This window comes from Aotus nancymaae, unplaced genomic scaffold (assembly GCF_030222135.1).
Source record: "Aotus nancymaae isolate 86718 unplaced genomic scaffold, 86718_ANA_hifiasm-v0.15.2.pri h1tg000032l_0, whole genome shotgun sequence".
NCBI lineage: Eukaryota > Metazoa > Chordata > Mammalia > Primates > Aotidae > Aotus > Aotus nancymaae.
In genome coordinates, this window is record NW_026988445.1 from 11,186,525 (window position 1) to 11,213,567 (window position 27,043).

The window sequence follows — 27,043 nt, forward strand, 5'->3', positions numbered from 1 at the left end:
AAAGTATGTACTAAGCCCATCAGAAATGTGGAAGGAAAGAGTACCCACGTGCTTTCCTTGTGTGTAAATGATCAACAGTGGCTGGAGCCAATGGCACTGGAAACCCAAATGTCAGCAAAAGCAGTAAAAGAAAAGGCCAGAAAACATGGTTCACATACATCATGGAATACTATGCAGCCATAACAAAGAACAAGATCATGGACTCTGCAGCAATATGGATGGAGCTGGAGGCCATTATCCTAAACAAACTAACACAGGAACAGAAAAACAAATATCGCATGTTCTCACTTACATGTGAGAGCTAAACAATGAGAACGTGTGGACACAAGGTGGGGAACAATCACACACCAGGGATTACTTGAGGGTGGAGAGTGGGAGAGGGGAGAGGATGAAAAACTACCTATGGGGTAAGATGCTTGTTATGTGGGTAACAAAATAATCTCTACACCAAACCTCCAAGACATGCAGTTTATCTGTATAACAAATCTGCACAGGTATCCTTGAATCCAAAATAAAAGTTAAAAACAAAAAGTCTGGGGAAGAAAATCAGCTGAAGGAACTCAGTGTGACTATGGCAAAGGCCCACCTGGGAAAAGCTGGGACTACAGGTGTACATCACCACACCCACTCACTTTTTGTATTTTCAGTAGAGACAGGGTTTCGCCATGATGACCAGGCTGGTCTAGAATTCCTGCCTTCAAGGTGATGCACCTACCTCAGCCACCCAAAGTGCTGGGATTACAGGCATAAGCCACCATGCCTGGCCTGAGAAATGCAAATCTTAACCAGACCACCTGTCTAAAGGTTGTGGGCAGCATCCGGCAAAGACAGAGGCAACGGGCTCCACCACACTCATGGCCAAGTGACTAAAGAAGACAGGCAAAGATTGGGCTTCCCTTTCATGGATGGGAATTGCCTGCTCGGATATGCAGGGAATAAATAATAACATCGAGCAAGCGCCTGGGGCTGGCCATCATATGTAGAATGGCTCAAGTGTGTCATTTGTGCCTATGTCTCCCTTTCAGACCAAGGAACCTCTCCCTAGAGAAACACTGCAAGGTCGTATGAGCTTGTTCTTTGCATTGCTAGGTGAATCTCACAAAGACAAGCCATGGTTTCCCTCCACTCCATGGACACATCTTGAAGCCTTGCTCTTCTGCAGTGCTAAAGATTGGACCCAGGATTTCGAGCAAGAACCTGTGGCTACATTGTTGGGTGCCTGCTTCTCAGAGCAAGGAAAACCATCTCAGGGATGGGCTTGACAGAGGTAGGTTTCGTAGGTGTTTTTTTTTTGTTTTTTGTTTTGAGACGGAGTCCTGTTCTGTAGCCCAGGCTAGAGTACAGTGGTTCTATCTCGGCTCACTGCAACCTCTGTCTCCTGGGTTCAAGCAGTTCTCATGCCTCAGCCTCACAGAGTAGCTGGGATCACCAGCATGAGCCACCATACCTCGCTAATTTTTGTATTTTTAGTAAAGCGGAGGTTTTGCCCCGTTGGACAGGCTGGTCTCAAACTCCTGGCCTCCCGTGATCTGCTCACCTCGGCCTCTCGAAGAGCTGGATTACAGGTGTGAGCCACTGTGCCTGGCCCAGAAGTAGCTTTTGAAGGTGTGGTTTCAGCAATCCTTCTGTTTGATCCCTCTGCTCCTCTCCCACTAAAGGGAATTGAGCGGCCAACTACAGAGGAAGAATTTCCTGAAAAAGTCTTCTGCTCAGGCAGTTCATTTTAAAGCAAGCGCCACTCTGTGGAGGCCCCATAAATTCTCCTAAGGACATTATGCTGGAATTAAGAAGAGCCCTGAAGTGGCTTTAAGGTGTTCTGGGAACCCGCTTAAGATTCTCACTTAAACAAGCTGTCTGACAGACCTATAGATTCCAGCTTCATGAAAGTACTTTATCCACTTAATATGGATTTATCTGAAGTTCGCTGTAAACCACGTGACCAATGAAACCAGTGACTATTCTCAGAGCTGCTCAAGGAAGATGGTTAGGAAAAAAGAGAAAGGGTCTTCTTTCACCTCACAGAGAAAAGCTCTGTTAAAAAGCCCTCCGACATTAAAAACTCATTTCATAGAAATTTAAGTCTGCAGCAGGCTCCAGATTAGTTTCCGAAAGCACACCACCCCCACCAAGAGGAAACTTAAAGAAGAAAAGAAAGAGCTGTCTTTCTGCACAAGGAACATGTTGTCTATACTCAAAGGTGCTCAAGGAACATCTTGAATCTACCCAGGTATTGAAGCTCCTGCTACGGGGATTTGAGCCATCATAACCACCTGATATGATTTGGCCCCTGTGTCCCCACCCAAATTTCACCTAGAATTGTAATCCCCATATGTTGAGGGAGGGATCTGGTGGAGGTGATTGGATTAAGGGAGCAATTTCCCCCATGCTTTTCTCATGATAGTGAGGAGTTCTCATGAGATCTGATGGTTTTGAAAGCACCAGTTTCCCCTGTGTGCTCTCTCTCTCCTGCCACCACGTAAGACGTACTTTGCTTCTCCTTCGCCTCCTGCCATGATTGTAAGTTTACTGAGGCCTTCCAGCCACGAACTGTGAGTCAATTAAACCTCTTTTCTTGATTAATTATCCAGTCTCAGGTAGTATCTTTATAGCAGTGTAAAAATGGACTAATACATCACCCTTCCCAGAAACAGAATCTAAGGGAGGAGGAATCTGGGTCCTGTAGAACGTTATCTCATAGCCTACGTAAGACTCTCACCCAAACCAGGAGCTGTGTGCAATTAGTTACTTGGTTCTCTATTTAAGAAACAAAAAGAAAAACTCCTATCTAGCTAGTATAGCCAATGCCACAAGGGCTGAGATGAATTCTGTAGCCCAAAAGATGGTTAAGTAAGGAAATATTTTCATCAATGATCACAATTAACAGATATTGGCAAGAAATAGGTTGATTCTTCTCTCCTTTCTCTCATAGAATAGTTGTTCATAATATAAACGAATCCTAAACTGATTTCATTTTAGTCTCTTTAAGATGTTTAGTTTTTAATTGCTCATTCTTTATGGTATGCAAACCAGAGTTCATCACCACACAAAGTCTGACTGCTACTCCTTGCAGCAAGGGCTTCAGCAAGGATTCAGCATCTTTTATGTCCTGATGACGTATGTGTTGAGTAAGTGTTTGTAAAGTAATTTCAAGTAAAGTAGATCTTGCTTCACCTCTGTCTTTTCTTATGAAATGTAGGAAAGGGGTGTATTTACTCCGGAAAAGTATTCCCAAGTAGACATAACTGAGTTGGTTTTGGAAAGGAAGCAGCCCAGACGGTGGCCAGCACCCTGGCCTTTTGTCACTGTACTTACTAGGTCAGCAGCCCTGTGCCCACAGGGTGTATTTTCAGTCCTTTGCCAATTCTAGGGTCTCCTCTCCACCATATGGGTCACCTCCTCTGTTCCCTGGGCCATAGACATTTTCACCCATGCTTGGGGTCATGCAGGCTCCAGTCTTGCAGAAGCAGGTTGAAGAAGCACAGACATCTCTCAGGTTGGAGACTTTGGGGGCCGTAAAGTGAATTTATTCAGTTCTGTACATCCAGACCTCTATAAATTGAGTTCACTTGGAATAAACAATTTGAATTGGAATAAGGGGGCAATGTGAAAAGGGGGAATGGCTGTACACATGGCAGAATGAGGTGGGAATTAAGGATCTGTGCGTGCCCAAGAGAACAGTTGCCTAGTACCACCTTGCTTCTGTAGCGCACTTTACTGTCATAAAGCATTTTAATGCATAGGAACTTAGTTTTTAAAAAATCTGCATCTCAGACAGGACTGACCCATGGAGTGAAAGGAATCCAAGTAACAGTGACAAGTTCTGGGGCTGCAACAGGTCTGTCCGTAAACTGTCATTTAACTCTGGGAAGGCTCTTACCTCATTCGAGACTCAGTTTCTCTATAGGTCAAACAAAAACTAAATTGGAATGAGGGCTTGAATTATATGATTTCTCTGAATCCCTTCAACTCCAAACCTGGATGATGTCATTTATTATAATAAGGTGCTCTGTGTAACAGATTAGAGTGGGGCTTTTGTGACATTCTAATTAGTTAAACTCCATGTATTTAGAATCAACCTTGTAGAGGAAAAAAAAAAAAATGCTGGCTTGGGATTAATTCCAGCTGGGCTGCTTACTCATCAGCTGTGTGACCTTAACAAAGTGAGTACCTCTCTGAGCCTCGGTTTCCTAATCAGGAAATGAGAACAATAAGACTCATCTTGTAGAATCATTGTGCATGTTAAATGAAATACTGAATCTGAAAGCACTTTTAAACTTTAATGACCTATAACAATGTGATAAATTATTATTGTTACTATTACTACCATCATTCCAAAAATTCGTTAGCCTTCTAAGAATTACCTGGCAAGGAAAAAAAATGAATTCAGCAGCCCTTACTATTTGCCCAGCATAAATCCTGAGCAGGGAGCACAGGCTATTTATAAAGCAGAAAAGAGAAATTCTCAAAGTTTGGCTTTTTCACTGCTACATGACATCAGTGGTATAGACTTCTAGGTCTTCCTCCAGCCCCCCATAAACCACATAGAACAAAGAAAGCCTAGGGTGTTAACAATCACGACTTTCTCAGCATCAGGGCAACACAAACAATCTCTTTATACAGATCTTTCAAAGACCAACAAAATTACCATTCAATTTAAAAATAAATATACCATTGTACTCAGAAAGGCAATGTCTGCTCTTCCAAACTTCCAAAAATGACTGGAGCACATCATGACTGCAATGCAAGGACCTGAACTGTCCTTTGGAAACACGTGGTCTTATTTTAGGTTGCATAATAAAAAAGCTGACTCCCTGCTGCCATGCCTATGTACAAGCCCCTCCCTGCACATCTGGGGCTGAGTGTTAAGAATTGTACATGAATTCCATTAAATAAGTAGAGAAAAAAGAAGGATACGTGCGGACCTGTACAATACTTGAAGGTGATTTCTTACTCCCTTTCTTGGAATTACTACATAATACGTAGTTACATACAGGAATGGAAAGAAGCTTAACAGAAGGACTTCATCCCAGGGCAATATTTAGGAAGGCTGTTTTGGTTTTCTCTGTTCTCTGATGTTCCTGAGCTTGACTGTTTTTACAGCACCGGGTAACGTAGGCCATAGGTTTTGGCAGGGAAGTCTATATATATATATGAACCAAGTAAACTTTAAATAGAATCTCAGGGAAACCACAGCTTGCATAGGCTGCATGCAAGAGGAAAAAAATGAATGTATTTTTACAAACCATAAGTCTTTGTCATATTTATTATGACTTTTTCTTATACCTTGAAAATAAAAGCAAAGATAGCAAGTACTTTAAGGGCAAGATGCCATCGTATCCATCCTTTACAATTTTGAGAAGGAGGAGCAAAATAGGCGCTTAAAAAATGCTTATCATGGCCGGGCTCCATGGCTCATGCCTGTAATCACAGCACTTTGGGAAGCTGAGGCAGGTGGATTGCATGAGCTCAGGAGTTTGAAACTAACCTGGGCAACATGGTGAAACCTCATCTCTATAAAAAATACAAAAATTAGCTGGACATGGTGGCACATGCCTATAGTCCAAACTACTTGGGAGACTGAGGTGGGAGGATCAGTTGAGCCCAGCGGAGGTTACAGTGAGCCAAGATTGTGCCACCGCATCCAGCCTGGGTGACAGAGGGTGACCCTGTCTCAAAAAAAAAAAAAGTAAAATGTTTCATAAAGGAAGTATACACTAAATCATGACAATAGTTTCCAGATTATTATAAAAGCTTCATTCCAAAATAAAATCAGTTACGGTGTTAAGAGACTGAAACTAATTTCTAATTAACTCAATGAAATATAAGTTCTTTGCTTCATGGAAATTTGGGACCAGAATTAATTTTTAATTCATCCCTATTCCAACTTCAGCCCTGCTGGTCTTCTGAGATATATCATCAACAATTTGACATTCTAATTAGTTAAATTTTTTAAAAGTCTGAACGTATCTACATAAAGTAAAAACAAAACAAAAGCTGTTTCAGCCAACACATGTGGGGTAATTGCTAGAAGTAAATGAATATCTTGTCACTACCAATACATTTAGGGATAATTGCTAGAAATAAATGTCTACCTTGTCAATCTGTCACTGCTTGTCACAGTTCTTTCTTTTCCTAAATGAATTACATCTAACACAGAACTGATATATAGTAATTGATTTAATCCTCTGAGTAACGCACACCTTCTGTATGACTAAATACAGTTTTGCACAGTATATTTACTGCACTTTTTATTGAGTAACATGGAAATGAGTGCTGAGTTGGTAGGCTAATAATAAATAGCCCTAATGTTATCTGAGTTGCTCTCTTGCATTGACAAAAATGGTGATAAATTAGATTGTAATTGCGATAGAGAAAAAAGACTATCACTCCTAATGCAGAGATTAATTAACCCTCTATCCCAGCCCTCATTACACACTCCTGCTTTCTGGTCAGCATGCAGATGCAGCCCTGCATCAGAAAGAAGAGCCCAGGGTACTGAGCTGTCATTCAGCCCTGCACCCCTGTGGCCGTGCAAGCTGAGCCACGTGAGTAGCTTCCATGGAGAGGTAAACACTTTACCTTCTAGCACACAGATGGACTTGTCGCTTGGGATCCAGCCTAGGGTTCCATTAAAATACTTCACACACAGTCTCTTTGGAGAGCCCTTCAGATTGAATCCGTCTTGGCAGTGAAATCGGGCTACAGAGCCTTCAAAGAAAACTCCTCCACTGGGGGTCCTGAAGCCATTCTCAGGGATGCCAGGGTCAGCACACACATGAAGGTCATCGAACCCTACATCAACAAAGAGAGGAAAAGGTGCTTCTGAATATGTTCACCCAATGCCAAGGGCCTTCCTACATAAATGGCAGACCCTGCATGATGTTATACGCCTTGGACACATCCTTACTGAATGGGTACCAAGAACAAATATGCATAACTCTATGTAGATGGGGATTGGTGTGCCCATCTGCCCCCACTCCCAGCACGGCCTGCTGGTGCCAGGTTAGGCTGGACACCATCAAGATGTGATGGGGAAGTCTCAACCCAGACCTAGGAGATAGTAAGTATCACTGGGGCTCTTGGAAAATGTACCTGGTTTCCAGGTGATGCTCAGATATCAAACTCATGAGGTATCTGATTTTCTCTAACATACTGTGCTTGCAAAAGGTCCTCAGCTGTAGGTGAATTCCCCCACTTCAGCTTTTATGTGCTTGTGTAGGATTCACTGGCTTCCCTCCCCACCTGGCTTGTGATGCTAGACCCCTCTACCAGTGTTGCTGTGCTGAAAGCCACACAGCACCGGAGGCATGGCACTGGCAGGATATCCAGAAGTCACTGTTACAGTGCTGACTTTGTGCAGAGGTGACAAAGAATTGCAGTGAGGGAAACGCCATTCGAAGGCAGGTAGGAGGAGGGCACAGCATCCACATTTGACACTTGTACTTACTAAGTAGAAGCAGGTCTGATATTTTACCAATGATGCTTCTACAAAAGAGATATCATCCAGCCTTCTCAGCCCTCCTGCCACCACCCTGTTCAGATTGAATACCCCAATAGCACAAGCTGTGTTGTAGCCCACAAAGGGGTATTTGAAAGTCATTAAATGATGGCTGCATGTTTTTAATTTGGGGGAAACTATTCTAGATTATCAAGTGGTTCCTAAACAATGAATGTCCATTTCCTTAAATCTGGAAGGAAGGGCAATCTCATGCCCATTCCATTGCTGCTGGTTTTTCCACCTCAGTATGATTATGAATACTGAAACATATATTCATGATGGTACTGAGCCATGGGGTCCAGGCTCCCCTTGTCAGCTGACCGGATGTTGGGGTGAGGGAAAGTTCTAAGAGACTTTGTGCCCAGACAGCTGGGATGAAGGCGGATAAACAAACATGGGTGTTGTGAGCCATAGCTAGGGCCAAGAATAAGGGAGCATTCGCTGTGTACATGTATTGAAACATATATTCATGATGCTATTGAGGTGGAAAAATTAGCAGCAATAAAATTCATGGTTTTATACAGTTTAGAAAGCCTAGCAGCACAGATGTCCAGAGCCCTGAAACCTGGCTAATCTGGACATTTCTAGCTGCCTACAGGTGAAAGTCATTCTCTCTTATATGTAAGTCAAATAGACCCAGTGTCAGCTCTCATAATGTTGGGGACGGGTACATGTATCAGTCAATGGGAGGCCACAGAAGGGCAATATGAGTGTGCTGTACAGAGGATGGAAACCTCTGCAAGGCCTTGAGTGCGATTCTTGCAAAGACCAGACATCGGTCAGCCAGAAGGGAGGAAAGGTGCTGTGGGTGCAGGCTGGAAGGCACGAAGGTGAGAAGTTGCTGAGCACCTGTCAGGAAAGAAGTGGTTCTGCTAGCTGGGGAAAGGGTGCCTGCTAGGGGTGGGCTGCGGGGATAAAGGAAGGGAAAGAGATGGAGGCAGACTGTGACAGCTCTGTGTGTTAGCTCAGGGTTTGGATTCGATGTGGGAGAGAGGGGCACGGGAATTAAGACTGAGAGGTTTGAGCAGGGAAGTGATTAGGATTAGATTTGCATTTTAGAATGATCTCTCTGGTGCCCATGTGAAGGACTGATGGCTACAGACCAGGAAAAGGGTGGGAAGATAATCTGAAATGGCTCCTAGGCCACCAGCTGCACCTTAGGATCATTGGGCATCTTTATCAAAGGACAGATCAATTAAGCCCGGCTCTCTCTGTGTGGGGTGTGGTGGGGCTGCTTTTGAACAGCCAGTCTAGCACTTGTCTGAGGACAGGCATTTGAGAACTGTGGAATTTTATGGCTCCTGCAGCACTCCAGGTGAGTCAGAAACAAGGCAGAGACAGTGGAATGGAGAGGGCCACAGAGACATTAAGAACACAGAGTCACAAAACCTGGTACTGCCTGGATAAGGGCCAGGTGTGAGAGTGAGAGAGGAGAGAGGCATCCAGGATGCCTTCCTTGTTCCCAGTTCTGGCATCAATGTCAGGGTAGATGGTGGTGCCATGTGTTCAGATTGACAGAACAAGATGAGATGAAGAGCTGGCCTAGGGAGAAGGGGAAGAGTTCAGTGTGGAGTGTGGTGAGTCTGAATTCTTGGGGATGACAGGCATAGATGTCTAGCCATCAGCTGGAGCATGAGCCAGAAGCTCTGCATGTCCTGTGCTGTGCATCCATGTACAAGGCACAGGTGGGCATGACCTCCTGGAACTAGCACAGTGTGAAGGGAGGAGCAGCTGAGAACACATAAATAAGGGACACCCAGAAAGGATGATATGGTTTGGCTGTGTCCCCACCCAAATCTCTTCTTGAACTGTAGTTCTCATAATCCCCACATGTCATGGGAGGAACCAGGTGGGGGGTAACTGAATCATGGGGTGGTTACCTCCATGCTGTTCTTGTGATAGTGAGTGAGGTCTCATGAGATCTGATGGTTTTATAAGGGACTCCTTGCTCTGCACTTCTCCTTGCTGCCACCATGTGAAGAAGGACACGTTTACTTTCCTTTCTGCATGATTGTAAGTTTCCTGAGGTCTTCCCCATCCTGTGGAACTATGAATCAATGAAACCGCTTTCCTTTATAAGTTACCAAGTCTCAGGTATGTCCCTATAGCAGTGTGACAATGGACTAATACAAAGGGCATAGAAAATCTAGGACCATCCAGAAGAAAGACATAACCAGTGTCCCCAGAGGAAAGAAAACAGTTTTAGGAAGGAAAAAATGGATAGCCACATCAATGTGACCCATTGGTCAACTAAGCAAAGATCTGAAAGCATCCACTAACTGAAGACAGAGAACACTGGGACCACTGCCCAGGCAGCTGCAGGGACAGTAAAGGACTGTCCCTGGGGAGGAAGCCTGTCTGCTAACATCTGGAGAGGGAAGGGTGACACAGTATGTGTGGACTGCTCTTTCAGGATGCTTAGTGTGAACAGAAGAACATAGGGAGGTGGCTGCCCATGGACTAGGGTCAAGGGAGGGATTTTATTATTGTTGTATTAAAGTTTTAAGATGAAAGAGAACTGAATGTATCTCTACACAGCAGGAATAAAAACACTGGAAAATAAAAGGCTGTGGATGAAGACAAGTGACAGGGAGACAGGTGGGGTAAGTTGTCCCCACCTGAATGTGGGCAGGAAGGGGGCCCAGGCCCTGACTAAAGGATTTGTCTCCCACTGAACCAGGGAGGGAAGTCACACCAGAACTTCTACCAAGTGACAGTTCTCCCAGTAATGTGTTCATCATTCAGGACACAGCTGAAATCATGCCTCTTTCAGAGAGCCTTCCTTCCCCTGCAGAGTCTGAATAGAAAGCCTCTCTTCTCATCAAGGCACCCTGGGCTCACCCCTCTCAAAAGGTTCCTCACTCTGACCATCATCACTGCTCTACTCCATGATCTCCCCCACTGGGCTATGAACTCCTGTAGGGAAAGAGTAGGTCTTATTCTTCACCTTCTTAGTATCTGGCATGGTGTGTGGTATATGGTAGACATTCTACAAGTGTTACTAATGAAGGATAAAGCAAGGGATGGATGGATGGATGGATGGATGGATGGATGGATGGATGGATGAACAGATAGAAGGATGGGTGGGTAGATGGGTAAATGGATAGATGAATAGATGAATAGCCAGCTAGTTGGCTAGGTAAATGGATAAATGGGTAGATGAATAGATGGATAAATGGATGAATGGGTAGATGGATGCATGAATGGGTGGACGGATGGATGCATAGATGAATGGCTGGATGGATGGGTGAATAGATAAACAGGTGGATGGGTGGGTAGATGGATAGATGGATGAATGGATGAATGGATGGACTAAATTGGATGGATAGATAAATGGACAGATGAATGGATAGACAGATGAATGGATGAATTAAATTGGATGGATGATAAATGGATAGATGAATGGATGGATGGATGGATGGATGGATGGATGGATGGATGGATGGATGGATGGATGGATGAATGGATGGATGGATGGAGCCTCATGCCAACTACCATGTTGGATCCATCTGGAACCATCTCCACCCACCAAACAGCAACACTAATGGCACCAATAGTCCCAGGAACTTATGAGTTCCACAGACAAGGGAGATGTGAAATGCCCTCCTATAGCATAGACACACTCTTTCCTAACACCCTTTCATCTTCTCTCTTCTCCCAACCTAAGTAGACTATATTCCTTAATTATTTTTTACAAACTTTTTTCAATCTACAGCTCCAAACACTTCATCCCTCTTCCTCCTTCTCCAGTATGGGGGCCAGAGGTAGGTCTATGAGAGGGATTTGACTGAGACATCTAGGTTCCCCCAAAACACACTTTTTGGCCAGTCACCCTCTGCTAACAAACAAGGCACGCTGAAAGCTGAGTGCTAGGTACAGACCCCTCAGCTGGTCATATCCCCTGCTCTTTGCCATAAAACTGTTTTCTCTCAGAGAAGGACAGACAAGGGAGGACTGAAGATCCAGCCCTGAATCCATCAGAAAAATGACTCCTGCACTAATAAATAAATGATGAGAGTTTGAGTGAAATTACAACGTGAGAGCTGCACAATTTTCTCATGAAATTAATTCTGTACTTTCTGTACTTATTCCTTTCCTAAAGAACATTCCATGTACTTCCTCTGTTTTCACGTAAGAACAGTTAACCTCTGACCATGTTTCCGTTCCTGTGTCAATGCCGAGGATCAGGAATGCTGGCAGCTGTGGGCTCCGGCCATTGGCACAGAACAGGGAACTAAGAATAAGTGGTGAAAAGAGAGCCATCAGAAGATGGGATGGTACAAGAAGAAAATATTCTTCATCTTGGACAACTAATCCCATCGAGCAAGACAGTAATTTTCTAGGGCCTGCCAGAGCTTCAGATTCTATTTTTCAAATTATCCCCTAGCAGATCAATTCCAGCCTGGGTCATTTTTCTGAAGAGCTGTTCTGTTAGTGATGATGATCATAATGATGATGATCAGCCCCCTCGGATAACATATCCATTAAGGAGTGGGCTGGTGTAGGTGTTAGGGAAGCAGAGTGGAAAATCATTTGCATGTAGGCCCATTCAAATAATCTTATCCTAGAAACCTGCATTCTCGAAGTCCCAATCTATTTCCTTCCTATTCTTCATATTCTGCTCACGCATGAGAACTAAGTAGTCACAGCTTGGAGAAGAGAAAAGAGTTCACAGAATGATTCCAATATGTTTGTTTTTGGGAGGAGTGGGAGGAGAAGAAAACATTCCATTATAATCAGCCCTCAGAAGTGGCATTCTTTAGCAGTTCTTCCTAAATTTAATTCGGAGTGGAGCACTTATATATAAGAGATAGCCTTTTTAATGGTTCATTTTATGTGTCAGCTTGACTGGGCCGCAGCGTGCCCAGACATCAGTCATACCTGATCTGGGGGTGTGTTTGAGGGTGTTTCTGGATGAGAAGAACATTTGAATTGGTAGACTGAGACAAGCAGATTACCCTCCCTAAGGTGGGTGGGCCTCATCCAATCTGTCCAATGCCTGAATAAAACAAACAGTTGAGTGAAAGAGAATTCTCTTCTCTCTGCCTGACTGTCTTCAAGCTGGGACATGGATCTTCTCCTGCCTTTGGAGTTGAGCTCAGAAAAGAACTTACATCATTGGCTCTCCTGGGTCTCAGGCCTTTGGACTTAAGCTGGAACTATACCACTGGCTCTCCTGAGACTCCAAGGAGATATCTATCAGTCCTTCTACTGGTTCTGTTTCTTCAGAGAACCCAGACTCATACAGTCTTCCTAAAAATACTGGGGTACTTTAAAAATGCAAATGACACATATACTGATGTCCCCCCACCCAGAGGATGCTCTTTCTCTCTGGATCCCTGAGTTCTGGTGAGCAGTCATCCAGTGGGGAAAGCATCTCAGTCCTGGGGTCAGAGCAGCCCAGGAGTAAGGTCCTGGCCTGCAGTCCCCCCTGGAGCTGACACACCCTCTCCTCTCCATTACTGGCATCACTGTCATTGGCACCCATTTTCCTGCCCAGCATTTGTGACCTTAGGAACAAATCAAAGGCAGTGTTGTGATTTGGACTCTGGTTCTCGATGAAGGCTGAAATCCAGTCTTTCTTTTCTCCTAACCAAAAACTGCATGAGTAACAGGGATCGAGAGTGCCCCTCTCTTCTCATGCAAAGAAACCCTCGGTTTCTTTATGAGGTCTTGACACTTCTGGTTTGGTTACTCTTGAGCCTGCTGAAACCTACCAGACAGTTTTACTATAAGCAACATAAGAAGTCTTTAAAAAGAATCATAAAAATGAAAGAGGTGTGAAAAGCAATCTTTTGGGTTATTATAACTGAAAAGTTATATTCTAGGGAGGAAGAGTGTATCAAATGTAGCCAAATCAATTTAGAACTAAGGCTGGGTTTCCATTTCTCTGTAAACTGCTATATGAGGCTTTGGAGGAAGAAACAGGATATACACACAAAAATTGATTTTGTATGCACTGACTTAGTGATAGGGTCCTGGGGCTAGTAAGAAAGAGCATCTCTGTGAAAGTTTAAACAGACAGGTTTGCAAATGCTCACTGGAATCAAGACCAACCCCAATGCCCATCTGCCATCCTGCAATAGCACTATCACTCACATGGTTGGCATTAAAGCCATTTTAGAGGTCATCTAGTTTGACCCCTTTGTCTCCCAGAGGAGGACACTGAGGCTGTGAACAACATAAGAAGGCTTTTAAAAGAATCATAAACATGAAAGGTGTGAAAAGCAATCTTATGGGCTATTCTAACTGAAAAGTCACTCTAATGGCTAATTGTGGGGCTGGGCCTAAAGTCTGAGGCTTCTGACTTGCAGTCCAAAATGTTCTTGCTGCCAACAACGTTGTCTCCACTTAAAAATGCGAATGACACGTACGCTGAATGTCCCCCATCCCAGAGGATGCTCTTTCTCTCTGGATCCCTGAGTTCTGGTGAGCAGTCATCCAGTGGGGAAAACACCTGGGTCCTGGGGTCAGAGCAGCCCAGAAGCAGGGTCTTGGCCTGCAGTACCCCCTGGAGCTGACACACCCTCTCTGTTACTGGCATCACTGTCATATTTCCTGTCATATTTCAGTTTGTGAATGACTCAGATCCTCATATTATATAAACTCTTTGGGGAAAGAACAGTTTAAAATGTTTTTGAGTCCTTATATCTGTTAATACAGGGCTGAGCAAATAGCAATGCTAGAATATTTGATGATTCAATACAATCCTCATGTTTTCCCAAAAGCCCACACCTCCCAGCATACAGTCTCCATGTGATGGGGCCTGGGATACTGACTTGTCACTTAAAACATCCCAGAATCCAGGCAGTCAGTTCTCAAACATCGAATGACCACAGTATGGTCTATACCATATTCCTGGGGATGAGAGGTATTCTTGGGGAGAATACAACCTAAGCCCGATGTTGGTTTCATGAAATAGAGTTAGTCCTAGAGACTGGAGTGTGCATGGCCCTCAGCAGTAAAATAAAGAGAGAAGGATGCGGTGAGCTTGAAGACGTCCCTTCTTGACCCACGTAAGTGCTTTCCCCTCGTTACTGCTAATTATTCTAATCTAGCTTCCCACAGGTTGAGATCTGCCTTTTTCTCATCACCAGCAACACAGGTAAACCACCCAACTGATAAAATATCTCTGTGCATCAATAAACCTTTATACTGAGGAGGGAATCTTTCTGTTCCATGAGAGAAAAACTTCAAAAAACCTTGCCTGTTTTTAAAGACAAAGTTTAGTCATCTGAACGTGTTGAGTAAAGGATACAAACTAAAATGAATCGTGTCAGTTCCTGAGGCTCTGTTGATGAGGCGCCTTTCAGCCATCTCCTTATTGCCAACACGCACCTCGCCTTATACCACTTTGGATTTCCCACTATCTCAACATCCCTTGCTCTTAGAATGACCTGATACGGTGTGGCTCTGTGTCCCCACCCAAATCTCACGTTGAACTGCAATCCCCAGTGCTGGAGGTGGGGCCTGGTGGGGGAACATGGGGGTGGTTTCTAATAGTTCAGCACCAATCCCCTAGTGCTGTCTCGTGATAGAGTTCTCACAAGTTGTTTAAAAGTGTGTGGCACCTTCTTATTTGCTTTCTCTTCCTCCTGCTCCAGCCATGTCAGATGTGCCTGCTTCCCCTTTGCCTTCTGCCATGACTGTAAGCTTCCTGAGGCCTCCCCAGAAGCAGAAGCCTGTACAGCCTGAAGAACCATGGGCATAATTAAACCTCTTTTCTTTATAAATTACCCAGTCTCAGGTATCCCTTTATAGCAGTTTGAGAACGGAATAATACAGGCCTTATGAACCAATGTCCAATGATAGCATGACTTATCCAGAGTAAGACAAATGCCCAGCAACTATTTGAGCTAATAATGTACCTATCCCAAGGCATCAGCAATGAAAAGAAGAGGAGGAGAGAGGCAACAATAAAGAAATCACATCAGGCAAAACCTATTAAACAAATAAACCAAGTCTCTAATACCAGTATTTCAAAACACAGTGCTCCTGGCTATTTGTGGTCTGAAAACACAGAACTGTCTGGCATGCCAGAAGTTTCCAGCCACTCTGCAGTCAACTGTACTTCAGGCTGGTCCATGCTCTTGCCACCACGTCCATCCTGACATTGCTTCCAGGTGTGTGTCTGCACCAACATCAGATGGAGGATTCATCCTGAGCCCAAGTCTAGAGAAGTTCTACATGTTCTGGAGATCCACCCCGAGCCAAGGTCAGGCTCCAACATCCCGAGGGCCCCCGTCCCAATTATAGGTAGCTCAGATGCTGCCAAACATCTTTCAGAAAATGTCAGTAAGACTGACTAACCCAGACCTCAGAGTTGCCTGGGAATACCTCAACTGTCAAAGAGATGGAGCAGAAGGAAAGCGCATCCAAACTAACCTGCCTCTGGAGAAGACGCCCATGTGGGCCAGGAGCATAAGAGAAGGTCCTAGAACCAGCAGGCAGTAGAAACAGCAGGAGATACAGACACACTGTAAAAATTACAACTAACATCAATGAGGAAATGTGATTGTTTTATAAAAATTCATCAATTTGCTTGAGTCTAGGAGTTTCAGACCAGCCTCGGCAACATAACAAGACCACATCTCTAAAACTAAAATTAAATTAAATTAAAATTATCAGGGCATGGTGTCGTGCTCCTGTAGTCTTAGCTACCTAGGAGGCTGAAGTTGGAAGATCACTTGAGCCCAGGAGTTCGAGGCTACAGTGAGCTATGGTCTGATTGTGCCACTGCATTCCAGCCTGGGCAACAGAGCAAGACCCTATCTCAAAAACACCCCAAAAATCATTGATAACACATATGTCCATAACAAGATAATTATTAAGTATTTCTTGACCTCTGTTCCAGCCTGAACAATCTCTGTGTGGGAAAACTTCAGCTCTTGGTTTTTAAAAAGAGAAGGGAAGGAGAGAAAACAATTTTAAAACATAGAGATGAAGAAAGAAAAATTATAATCTGTTTATATATTCACTCAATAAACAAACAGTGCTGGGCACTGGGGAAAAAGAGTGGACAGGCATTCATTCAACAAACAATGGGAACCTGAGGCTTCCAAAGAGTGAGCTTACATCTAGGACATTCAGTAGTTTTTGATCTGCAAATTGTGACCTTATAGTAGGTCCTGAAATCAATTTTAAGGGTCACGACCGGCACTCTTTAGAAATGAAGTGGAACAGAAAGGAATAGTCCAAGTGCACTCTGCGCAGTGACAATGAGTATTGTTTTGTGTGGTTTTACTAGTTTTATTTGCATACAAGCTAGTTTTCAATGTAAACTATATTTCAGTGGGTCAGTCAAAAAGGTTGGAAAAACACTGCTTTCAATACACTCCACCCTTGTCATGATATTTGAAACCATATGTACTTTCAATAATGTAGCTGGTGCGTATAGGCACAGGTTTTGGAGTGAGAGTGTATACTTTGAATTCCAATTCTGCCATACTCTAGTTGTGTAACCTTGGGTAAGTTCCTTAACCTCTCTGTGTTTAGGTTTCCTTATATACATAATGGGTATCATAAGACTAGTACCTACATCTAGGGCTGCCATGAAATTTGAGATGAAATACAGGTAAAGCAGTCCATGGCACATAGCAAGTGCACAATAAATATATGCAAGCTGCTATGTGATTAATATTCAACCAGTTCCCTGAAGAATGAAAATATATCACTTCATACAGAGGCAAGTCCCTAAATTCCTAGAGCCACATGAATATCAGAAAACATTCAAGCCTATCCTTTCTCCTAACTTTCCCTGGAATAAAGTGTCTTTGACGATGACAATTGAACTTAGGAGCAATAACAAATATTTCTAAATAGAGTCCTTCTCTTGGCCACAAGGTTAAGCCATGAAACAGTCGATGGTAACCCACAAACCTCCAGAGAATTAAAGTGATTTCTTCAAGAGCCAGGCTTGCAGGGGAAATCTAAGGGCCAGCAGCCTTTCATGCACAGGCAGCTCTGGCCTTTGTTCTAAGAGACAGCAGCAGCTCCTGAGGGAAGCTCTGCAACAGTCTCTTTGGGGGTGTGCAATCAAGTTCCAAAGAACTCCCTGATTTGGGCACAGGGATGTGTGTGTTCCTGGGTACCCATGAATCTAAGTAAAAGCAAAACCCAACCACCAAATGGGAACACCAAGTATTCTAAGATTTATGGGGAAAGAGCTCGGAGCAAAAAAAAAAAGAGGTTGAAGACAAATTTTCCAATAAGAGACGATACAAAAAATTCAACAAAGAAAATCAAGGGTTCCCAAATTAATTTTCTTGTTTGTGAATTTGATGCTATGTCATTCCTTCAGTGATATTGTCAGTTATATATTTAAGAGGTGGTGGGGGAAGCTGATTACTGTTGCCATTTATTAGGCTAAATAGATTTTTCACTGCAAAAGCAGTCAGTACCCCTTGGGAAATACAACAAAAGAAAACCAGAAAGCAAGACTGGGCTAGTTACTATAGTCACTATAGTCATATTTCTGCCATACCAATAGCACAATATACTATTTATTATAGCAAATTTATACCAACAAGGCACACTTAAACCTATTTTCTGGAAGACATGGGAATGGGTTGAGGGATGCAGAATTCATCTACGTGGGCTGAAGGCTTAGTATCTGGATTCTATTACCCAGAAACTACACTGAACACTGTACCCGTGATTGTAAACATAGTATCAACTCTGAATATTTGGATGCTAATCAGATTAGGTAACTCTTGCCTAGAAACAGTGAGAATGTTTTAATGTTTCAAGAAATATTCAAAGATGAATATAAAGTCGGCTACCTCTGAACAAGTAAACGTCACAAAAATAAGTCTTAATAGCATAATTTAGACTTGATTAAAATGGATAAAGACCACAGATGTGGAAGTCATTGCAGTCCCCATTTGATGCCAGAACTGATATTTTCCCCTCTCTTGATTTAATTCGCTTTGATTACCCAATTATTCCTAAATCCTTTCACTCAGTTTCAGCTCCAATAAAACTGATAACAATGCTAACTCATAATGTGATTTTCACTCCAGTCTCATGAAACTGCTCTATAAAAGCATGCCCAGCAACATCACAAAATTATTCCAGATTGTGATATTATAACATGGGAAAACAGAATAAACCTTCATCTATTCAAAATCAAGCAAGCACAGAAAACCACTCATCAGAAAAATGTGAGGATTCACTTTGTCAACAGGAAGATGGCGGCAGGGAAGTCTTGCATTTGTAAGTTTTAAGATTATCAATTGTCAAAACATTTGAACAAGGCACGGACAGTATTTTTTTGAGATGGGGTCTCACTCTGTTACCCAGGCTGGAGTGCAGTGGCACAATCTTGTCTGACTGCAGCCTCCACCTCCTAGGCTCAAGCAATCCTCACACCTCATCCCCTCGGGTGGCTGGGACTATAGGTGTGTGCCACCACGCCTAGATACTTTTTTCTATTTTTGGTGGAGACAGAATTTTGTCGTGTTGCCCAGGCTGGTCTTGAACTCCTGAGCTCAAGTGATCTGCCCACCTTGGCCTCCCAAAGTGCTGGGATTACAGGCATAAGCCACCAGATAATTTTTTTTAACTGATTAATATGGTTAAAGATGTGGTTCTTTTCTAAAGCACATTCTTATCGAGTATAATGAAGACCGCCTGTCTAGCTAGCTCTGTGATGCTGGACAAATAGCTTGATCTTTCTGGGTGTTAGTATCTTATCACTAAATGAGGCATATGGATTTTTTTTTGCAGGAGTCCCTTCCACTTCTAATTCTATAATTTATAGTCTTTGCTTTTTAAATTATTTCAATTTTATTTTTATAGAGACAGGATCTCACCACGTTGCCTAGGCTGGTCTCTAACTCCTAGGTGACTCCCTCCTTAGCCTCCCCAAGTGCTGGGATTTCAGGCATGAGCCACCTCATCCAGCCAGCCTCTTCTTGATAAAAATTGGTAAAAAAACTCCCAAAGCACAAGTCCTTGGACTAAAGCAGCCCAGAAGACAACGCATGGGGCAATCTCAACATGCCTATGGCTATTTGTTGTTGTTTTTTTAATATAAAATCAAATTTCCTTTCTTTTCTGTGTGCAACAGCTTTAGTGCAATACTAAAATATGTTTTCCACATGGATACAACTTCACAGTTTACAACGCATTTTACATACACAATCTCATTTCATCCATACAACAACCCCATGAGATCAATGACAGTTTGATAGGATTAGTTCTCACAGTTGCTTTACGAAAATCCAACTGTTAATAGTAGCAACTTTCAAACACTCTTTTTTAAGTGATACTGAATATTCCCTCCCCTACATAGTTCATTCGTTAGCATCGAGTTCGCATGTGAGGTTTTCAATCTCTATGCAGACTCTCAAGTGCAAACTGGGACTTTTGCAGGGGGACTGGAGATGGGGAGGAAGAACAAGACACTATGTGAAATAGACGATACTATGGGAAATAGCACTGGCTGACTTCAGACGCTGTGTGCAAGAAGACTGTTATTTCACCACTTGGGTTATCTGTAGTGCTGGTGACAGGTGAACCTCAGTACACGCTTAGTCAACTAACAAGATTAGGGCTCTGGGTTTTGTTGCTGCTGTTGTTACTTTGTTTGTTTTAAAGTTTAGCTTGAGGAAAATCTCGCTTCTATCACCTTTATAAATTTGTCATAAAAAACATTCCCAGATGTTCTGGTAGCCACCATTTCTGTTCTTTCCCCCTAAGCTTTCCTTGGTCAACAGCAGCTACTTATTGATCAGTTACTGGGATTTGTGACAGCAGATCCTTTATCTGAACACGGTGGGATAATTTATTTAAATAGTAATATATTTTAAATACAAAGTGTTTTCAACATTTTTTTTTTTTTTTTTTAATGAATGAGAGGTTCTCATATTGCCCAGCTTGGCATTGAACTCATAGCCTCGCCTCCTCAAGCACCAGGACATCTGGCAGGAGCCACTGCGGCTCCCTTTAACATTTTTTTACAGGGCTATGTAAGTTGAATGGGTTCTTTCCAAGAATATTCTGAAAACTATGTAATACAGTTTGGATCTGTATCCTGACCCAAGTCTCATGTTGAACTGCAATCCTCAGTGTTGGAGGTGGGGCGTGGTGGGAGGTGATTGGATCATGGGGTTGGGTTTCTCTTGAATGGTTCAGCACATCCCCTTGGTGCTGTTCTTGTGATAGTGAGTTCTCTTGAGACCTGGTTGTTTTAAAGTGTGTGGCACCTCCCCTGCCCTCTTGTTCTTGCTCCTACCATACAAGACATCTGCTCCCCCTTCACCTTCCACCATGATTATAAGTCCCTAAGGCCTCCCCAAAAGCCCAGCAGATGCCAGCATCACACTTCCTAAACAGACTGCAGAACTGTAAGCCAATAAAACCCCTTTCCTTATAAATTACCCAGTCTCGGGATTTCTTTATAACAATGCGAGAATGACCTAACACATTAAGAAATAACATGTAAACATAAATAAGTGAAACTGTTCAGGAATAAAGAAATTAAAGAATGTTATTGCTGGATAAAAATCTGAGAATTCACTTAAATTTAATTTCCCTTATTTTGTAGTTGAGAAATTTGAGATCAAAAAATTTAAACAACTGTGCCAGCTCCCATAGCTCTGAGAGAGAAGAGGGACTAGATCCTGGGAGCCAGATCCCTAATCCAGGTTTCCTTCTATTCTGAGGGCAGGAAAACAATCCTGAGGTGGGCTACGATACTTTTCCCCCTGCTGGAGTGGCATTTGACCTTACGGCACTTGTACTTCAGACCATTACCAAAAGTTGTCTCCCAGAAAAATCACAAAGACCTGAAATACAAAGAATTCCCTCTAAACAAGGATGAAATATAAAGGATTTACTTATAAGGATGACTATATAAACTCATCCAAAAAGACTTGTAGAGAACATGTCATTCTCTGACTATTAAAAATTCGGGGAACACTATTCTTCCGATGCAGGAGAGTTGTTGTTTTCCTCTCTCTTCCAATCAACCATCTCCAAGTTTAGCAGGATAAGATATAAAAACAAAAACAAAAACACCTTGCTGTAACAAACCAACAGGGATTCAAAGTAAAATTAAAGAGGTAGCATAGTTACATATAAAGAGGTAGCGCAGTACACACCCCTACTATCTTGGAGATATCTGCACACCACTACACGTGGATCAGCCTCCTTCGAGTGGCTGAAAAGTATTGCACTTACATCAGCACTTTGCTGTCTACCTATTCATCATTAGTTATCTTTGTTGGTATAAGAAAGCTTCTTCTGGGGGGAGCAGAATAGAGGACAGAGACCCTGGAGAGCTTCTCCAGGGATAAGAGGGGAGCAATAGGACCTCTCTAGGTTCTACTCACAGGTCAGAGCACTGGGCTTGAAGTGGTGCTCTGTACTAGGGAGGGGCTGCTGTGAGTAGGAGTGAGTGCCCTAAGGGGCAACCTGAGCCCTCTCAGCACAGCAGTGCCTCAGAAGCCGACCGGATTACATTTAATTTAGAGAATACAGGAATGTGGCATTTATGCTCTCATTCTCCACACTAAGCATCAATCCTGGTGTGTAAGTTTGGTGTGAACAGGTATGAATTCTGGGGGCTGCTATTCTAGAATGCCTGAGGCCTGGATGAAAGGCATTCCTGGGGACAAGACGCATTCTACCAAAGACTAGTCTTTTTGGATAACACCCTGACATATCTTTGACTAGCAGAGACTTATCTGACCTTATTTTATCACTCATAAATCATGGAATATTTGGTTTCTCCTATGTGACCTATCTGCTTAGAGGGTTCCACATCAAATCCACTGGAGTTCTGTCTCTTTGTTCTAACATCTGGTCTACACAAGAACTCCAGCACCAAGGCTGAACAGGACCAGGGTGTGCCTGGGACTGATAGGTGGACTTCACTGATAGCCTATTGGTGATGAGTTGGACCTGGCCACTTTCAGGTGCAGGCCTGAAAAGGCTGCTCATTTTATCTCTTGCTGAGTCCCATGGTTCTGCAGGGCCATTTCTCTCCCTAAGCTGGACAACCCTGGGACAGTGCCTTTAACCAGACAGAGAGGTTAGTGACCTGGATGCTGCTCTGTGTGGAAGAACCAGCCTCTGAATCCAGTGCTGTGATTCTTACATAAGCACAGCTGTGATGCTATGACCCTGAGCTGCAGCAAGGGTGTGACCTCCCTGTTATGCCTCCACTGGAAAGCCTTAAATAAAATCTCATTGCACCCTGATTCTCAAGCATTGCATCCTGATTCTCAGGAGGACCTGTACATGAGGCACCTGAACCAAAACAATTGCTAAGAATCTATTCATATGATAAAATGCTCGGAAACCACTGAAACTATGTTTTTGAAGATTTGCTGATCATTAGTGTTAATGATTATGAGACAATTCCCCATACATATTTAACTAAACAACAAAAACAACAAAAGAAACACAATACGAAAGTACATATCACATAATTCTCTTTTGAGGGAATAAGCAAAAAAGATGCATGCATATGGAAAAAAAGGAAAAGAAATAAACCTAAATATTAACCTGCTATTTAAGACTGAATGTTGATGGGCAATTTTTTTCCTTGCACATTTCTGTTTCTTCCAATTTTCCACAATGAACATTCATAATCAAGAAAAAAATGCTATTTTTAAAAATGAACTCTAATGGCACAGACTGTTCTGACCACTTGATGGTGAGTCCCAAATGGTCCATGTGACCCTCTATAGACACAGTCTCAAAGATTCAAAACGAAGCAGTGAGATGCCTCTACAGGCCTGTGGCACAGAGGACTAGCTGTATTTTGGTGGGTCTTAAATTCCACAGAGGAGCCTGCAAATAACATAATGTCCCTTTAGTGGCCCCGTTAAATCATCTTCCTGCCTGAGGAGTGGCATTCACTCTGAGTCACCCAAGACTCTGAAGGTCTGCAGTGCTGACACGTAGACTGTGTGGGTGTGCTTTACAGCTCTCCTCCCCAAGAGGGTAGCCTGCGTGCTGCAAATAAACGGTGCTCACATTAGGCAGGTACCATGAGACAAAGAGAGAAATAACACAGAAGGATGCTGAGGAAAAAGCAGCCTTCTGTTCGGGATTGATAATGAACCGTTACATCCCATCTGAAGCTACTTAATTTCTGAAACACTGTATTATAAATATGCTGTCAATGGAGTTAGTGGGTTTGTGAAGAAAAGAAGTGAATCAGAAATGGGTGGACGAAATACCACCAGTTCCTAAAACAAATATCTTTCTCTCTGGTCTCAGCCTAAACACTACCTGGAGGATAAAAGGAAACACATATGATGTAAGATGCTCTCCAGGCAGTCTATGCTGCTGCTGAATAGCTTTGCTTCCAAAATAGTGATAATAATACCAATAATGATAATCACAGTCACTGAAGGGCATGGAGGCACTGGCCCTTTTTATCTGCAGATTTCTATCCTAATTTATGGTTTAAGTTGTGATGGAGGTAGATGGTGTTTGTGAATAGCCAAATATGGTAATAAATTCATGTAAGATGATGCAAGAAAAAAATTGCAAACAGATTCTTGTTTATTCAGAAATAGGCTCAGATTTTTTGTTGTTTGTTTTTCTGGCAAAACATTATAAATCCTCAAACATAGAAGCAAATAAGTCTTCCTTTCTCTAGTGTTGAAATGCAGGCTGTACTATCATTACAGGGCAGAAAACAAAACAAAACAGTAAAGTCTGCACTGAGAACTTAGGCAAAACCGGGGCTTGCGTTGTATCTCTGCGTCCTCTCATTGCTGAGAGCAGCGTAGAACATTATGCTCTAGGATTCAGCTGTTTGCTGGTTTGTTCTAAACTCAATTCATTTTCTAATTTCATCTTTTTGATGTTACTCCAGTGAGAAGTCTCAGGTAGTACCTCCACCAGGAAGATATTATTAATTAGCAGCCAACAGGGTGAGCAGAAATCACGTGCTCCATTTGCACAGTTAATGATTCGGTTCATGAATGGTTCTCAAAATATTTTACACCAGCCAATCTGAAAAAACATATGATTCTGGTTAAATTTAAGGACTCTCGGATCCTGCAGGCCCAGATATTCATACCTTGAGCAGCCATGCAAATGAGAACGTCACCATTTCAAAGTTCAACAGGAAGAAAATGAAGCAGCTGCTATTTAATTTTTTATGGAGCCTACAATTTGTCTCATTAGTGGGCAAATAGGATAGGCTGGGAACTAAAAGCTGTCCAGGCCTCAGCTCTGCAGGAGAGAAAAAGTGATCTGTATCAAATCACTCACTCGGGCTCTCTGGGGATAGGATTAGACTAGCTGGTGCTGGGGAAAGAGTGCCTGGCTCTAAATCCCAGCTGCTAGGCGGGCTCCATCACCTCACTGATACGTGACCTTCAGCAAATTACAGAAGCTTGCAGAGCCTCGTGACCACATCTAGAAACAGAGGAATTTGGCATTACCCTGTCCATCTCTCGGAGCTGTGGAGCACCTGGGAGGTAAGAATCCCTGGTGCTTTGAAAACTCTGAAAAGCTGTTCAAATGCAATTTAAGAATGACCTGGATGCCTGGATTGGTAAACTGAGGCCCAAGGACAACAGATTTGACTGCAATCACGGAGGTACAGCCATGAGGCTGGGCTCCCTCATTCAGGATTCAAGGAAAATTCCTACATTTTCCTCTCCCTCTACTCACAGTGTCACCCATCAGCCAGTGGGTTTTGTCCAGGAAGGTGAGGCAGGTGAGGAAAGGGAGGCTGAAAGCCAGTATGTTTCCTAGGTCATTTCCAGCTTAGGAACACAGTGATGGTACCTGGTGACAAGTTGCTGATAGAAGTCGAGACACCAAGCAGAGCAAGTCTGAGGAAGTAGGCCAGGGGCAAAGAGCCCATAGAGCCCCACTGTGTAATAAAGACTTTGGCTGGCCTTGTCCCTGCTTCCCAAGTTTTGTCTAACTCCTTGGAATTTCCTTATAGAAGTATCTTATTATTCGTGGTGAGCCCTGATAGTTTATGCTTACAAGGTGACTGACGGCAATCCCCAGATAGTTTATGCTAAAGAGGTGACTCAGGATGGGAGCTGGCCATGCCAGAAAAATCAGCCATGTGATGAGAGGGTTGGGGCTTTGAGTCATGTGATATCAGCCTGACCTCGACGAGGAGAGGCGCCATGCGGATAGGGTCCAACCACGTGGCTGATGAGTTAATCAAGTATGCCTATGTAAGGGAGCCTTGGGAGAAACTCGACACTGAAGCTTGGGTGAGCCTAGTGATAAGCATGGATGTACCAGCAGCGTGATGCATCCTGAGGACATGAAAGAGTTGCATTTGGGACCCTCCCAGACCTTACCCTATGTGTGCCTTCTTTGGGCTGGTTCTGATTTGTATACTTTATACCCTTTATCTTCCTGAGTTCTGCAAGTTGTTCTAGAAAATTATCAAACCTGAGGGAGTAGTAGTGTCAGAGGCATTTGAACTAGAGTGACTCCATCTTGAACAGGGGCTGGGTAAATAAGGCTGAGACCTACTGGGCTGTATTCCCAAAAGATTACGCATTCTAAGTCACAGGACAAGATAGGAAGTCAGCACAAGGTAAGGTGGCAAAAACCTTGCTGATAAAAGGATGCTGTAAAGAAGCCGGCCAAAACCCACCAAAACCAAGATGGCCATGAAGGTGTGACCTCTGGTCATCCTCACTGCTTATTACACACTAATCACAGGCATCAGCATGCTAAAAGACACTCCAGCCAGCACCATGGCAGTTTACAAATGTGACGGCAACATCAGCAAGTTACCCTATGTGGTCTAAAAAGGGGAGGAAGCCTCAGTTCCAGAAACTGCCCACCCCTTTCTGGGAAAACTCATTAATAATCCACACCTTGTTTGGCATACAATCAAGAAATAACCATAAAAATAGCCAACCAGCAGCCCTCAGAACTGCTCTGCCTATGGAGTAGCCATTCTTTATTCATTTACTTTCTTAATAAACTTGCTCTCACTTTACAAATTCACCTCAAATTCTTTCTTGTGCGAGACCTAAGAACCCTCCCTTGGGGTCTGGATCAGTAACAGCCTTACCATCACTTAGCTTTGTGACTTTATGCCTATTACCAAAACTTTTCATCTCCCCAAACTCACTCTGGCAAAAGGAGGAAAGCAATACCTGACACCTGGAGTAATGAGGACTGAGTGAAATACCACACCAGGTCCTGGATGAACCTTCAGTGAGCAGAAATGACTTTAGTGGGGTGGGTGGAGCAGAGCTGAAAGTTATGTAGCTCTACAACTTGCCTCATGTGTAAGACTCAGGGTTGGGTGCTCACTGGTGAGCAGTGATGATGCCATGACCCACAGACAAGGGGAGACATGAATGGGACAAAAAGACTTCAAAAATAGGAAGATGATCTGAAAATGCTCCATGATACGGTTTGGCTGTGTCCCTACCCAAATCTCATCTTGAATTGTAGCCCCCACAATTCCCACATGTTGTGGGAGGGATCTGGTGGGAGGTCATTGAATCATGAGGGCAGGTCTTTCCCATGCTCTTCTCATGATAGTGAGTAAGAGATCTCATGAGATCTGATAGTTTATAAGGGGGG

General features: G+C 43.2%; 1 protein-coding gene across 5 annotated transcripts in view; it reads right to left on the bottom strand.

Annotated features, from left to right (window-relative positions):
- The window catches only part of SUSD4 (sushi domain containing 4), a 150,546-nt gene that overhangs the window by 71,620 nt on the left and 51,883 nt on the right, over positions 1-27,043 (bottom strand). For 4 of the 5 annotated variants that reach the window (XM_012459746.3, XM_012459744.3, XM_012459745.2 and 1 more), the window contains exon 3: positions 6,580-6,792. The exons of the other annotated variant lie outside the window; for it this stretch is intronic. In XM_012459746.3, the coding sequence (XP_012315169.2) occupies positions 6,580-6,792 (213 nt within the window). The remainder of the gene's footprint in view (positions 1-6,579; positions 6,793-27,043) is intronic. 5 annotated transcript variants of the gene reach the window in all.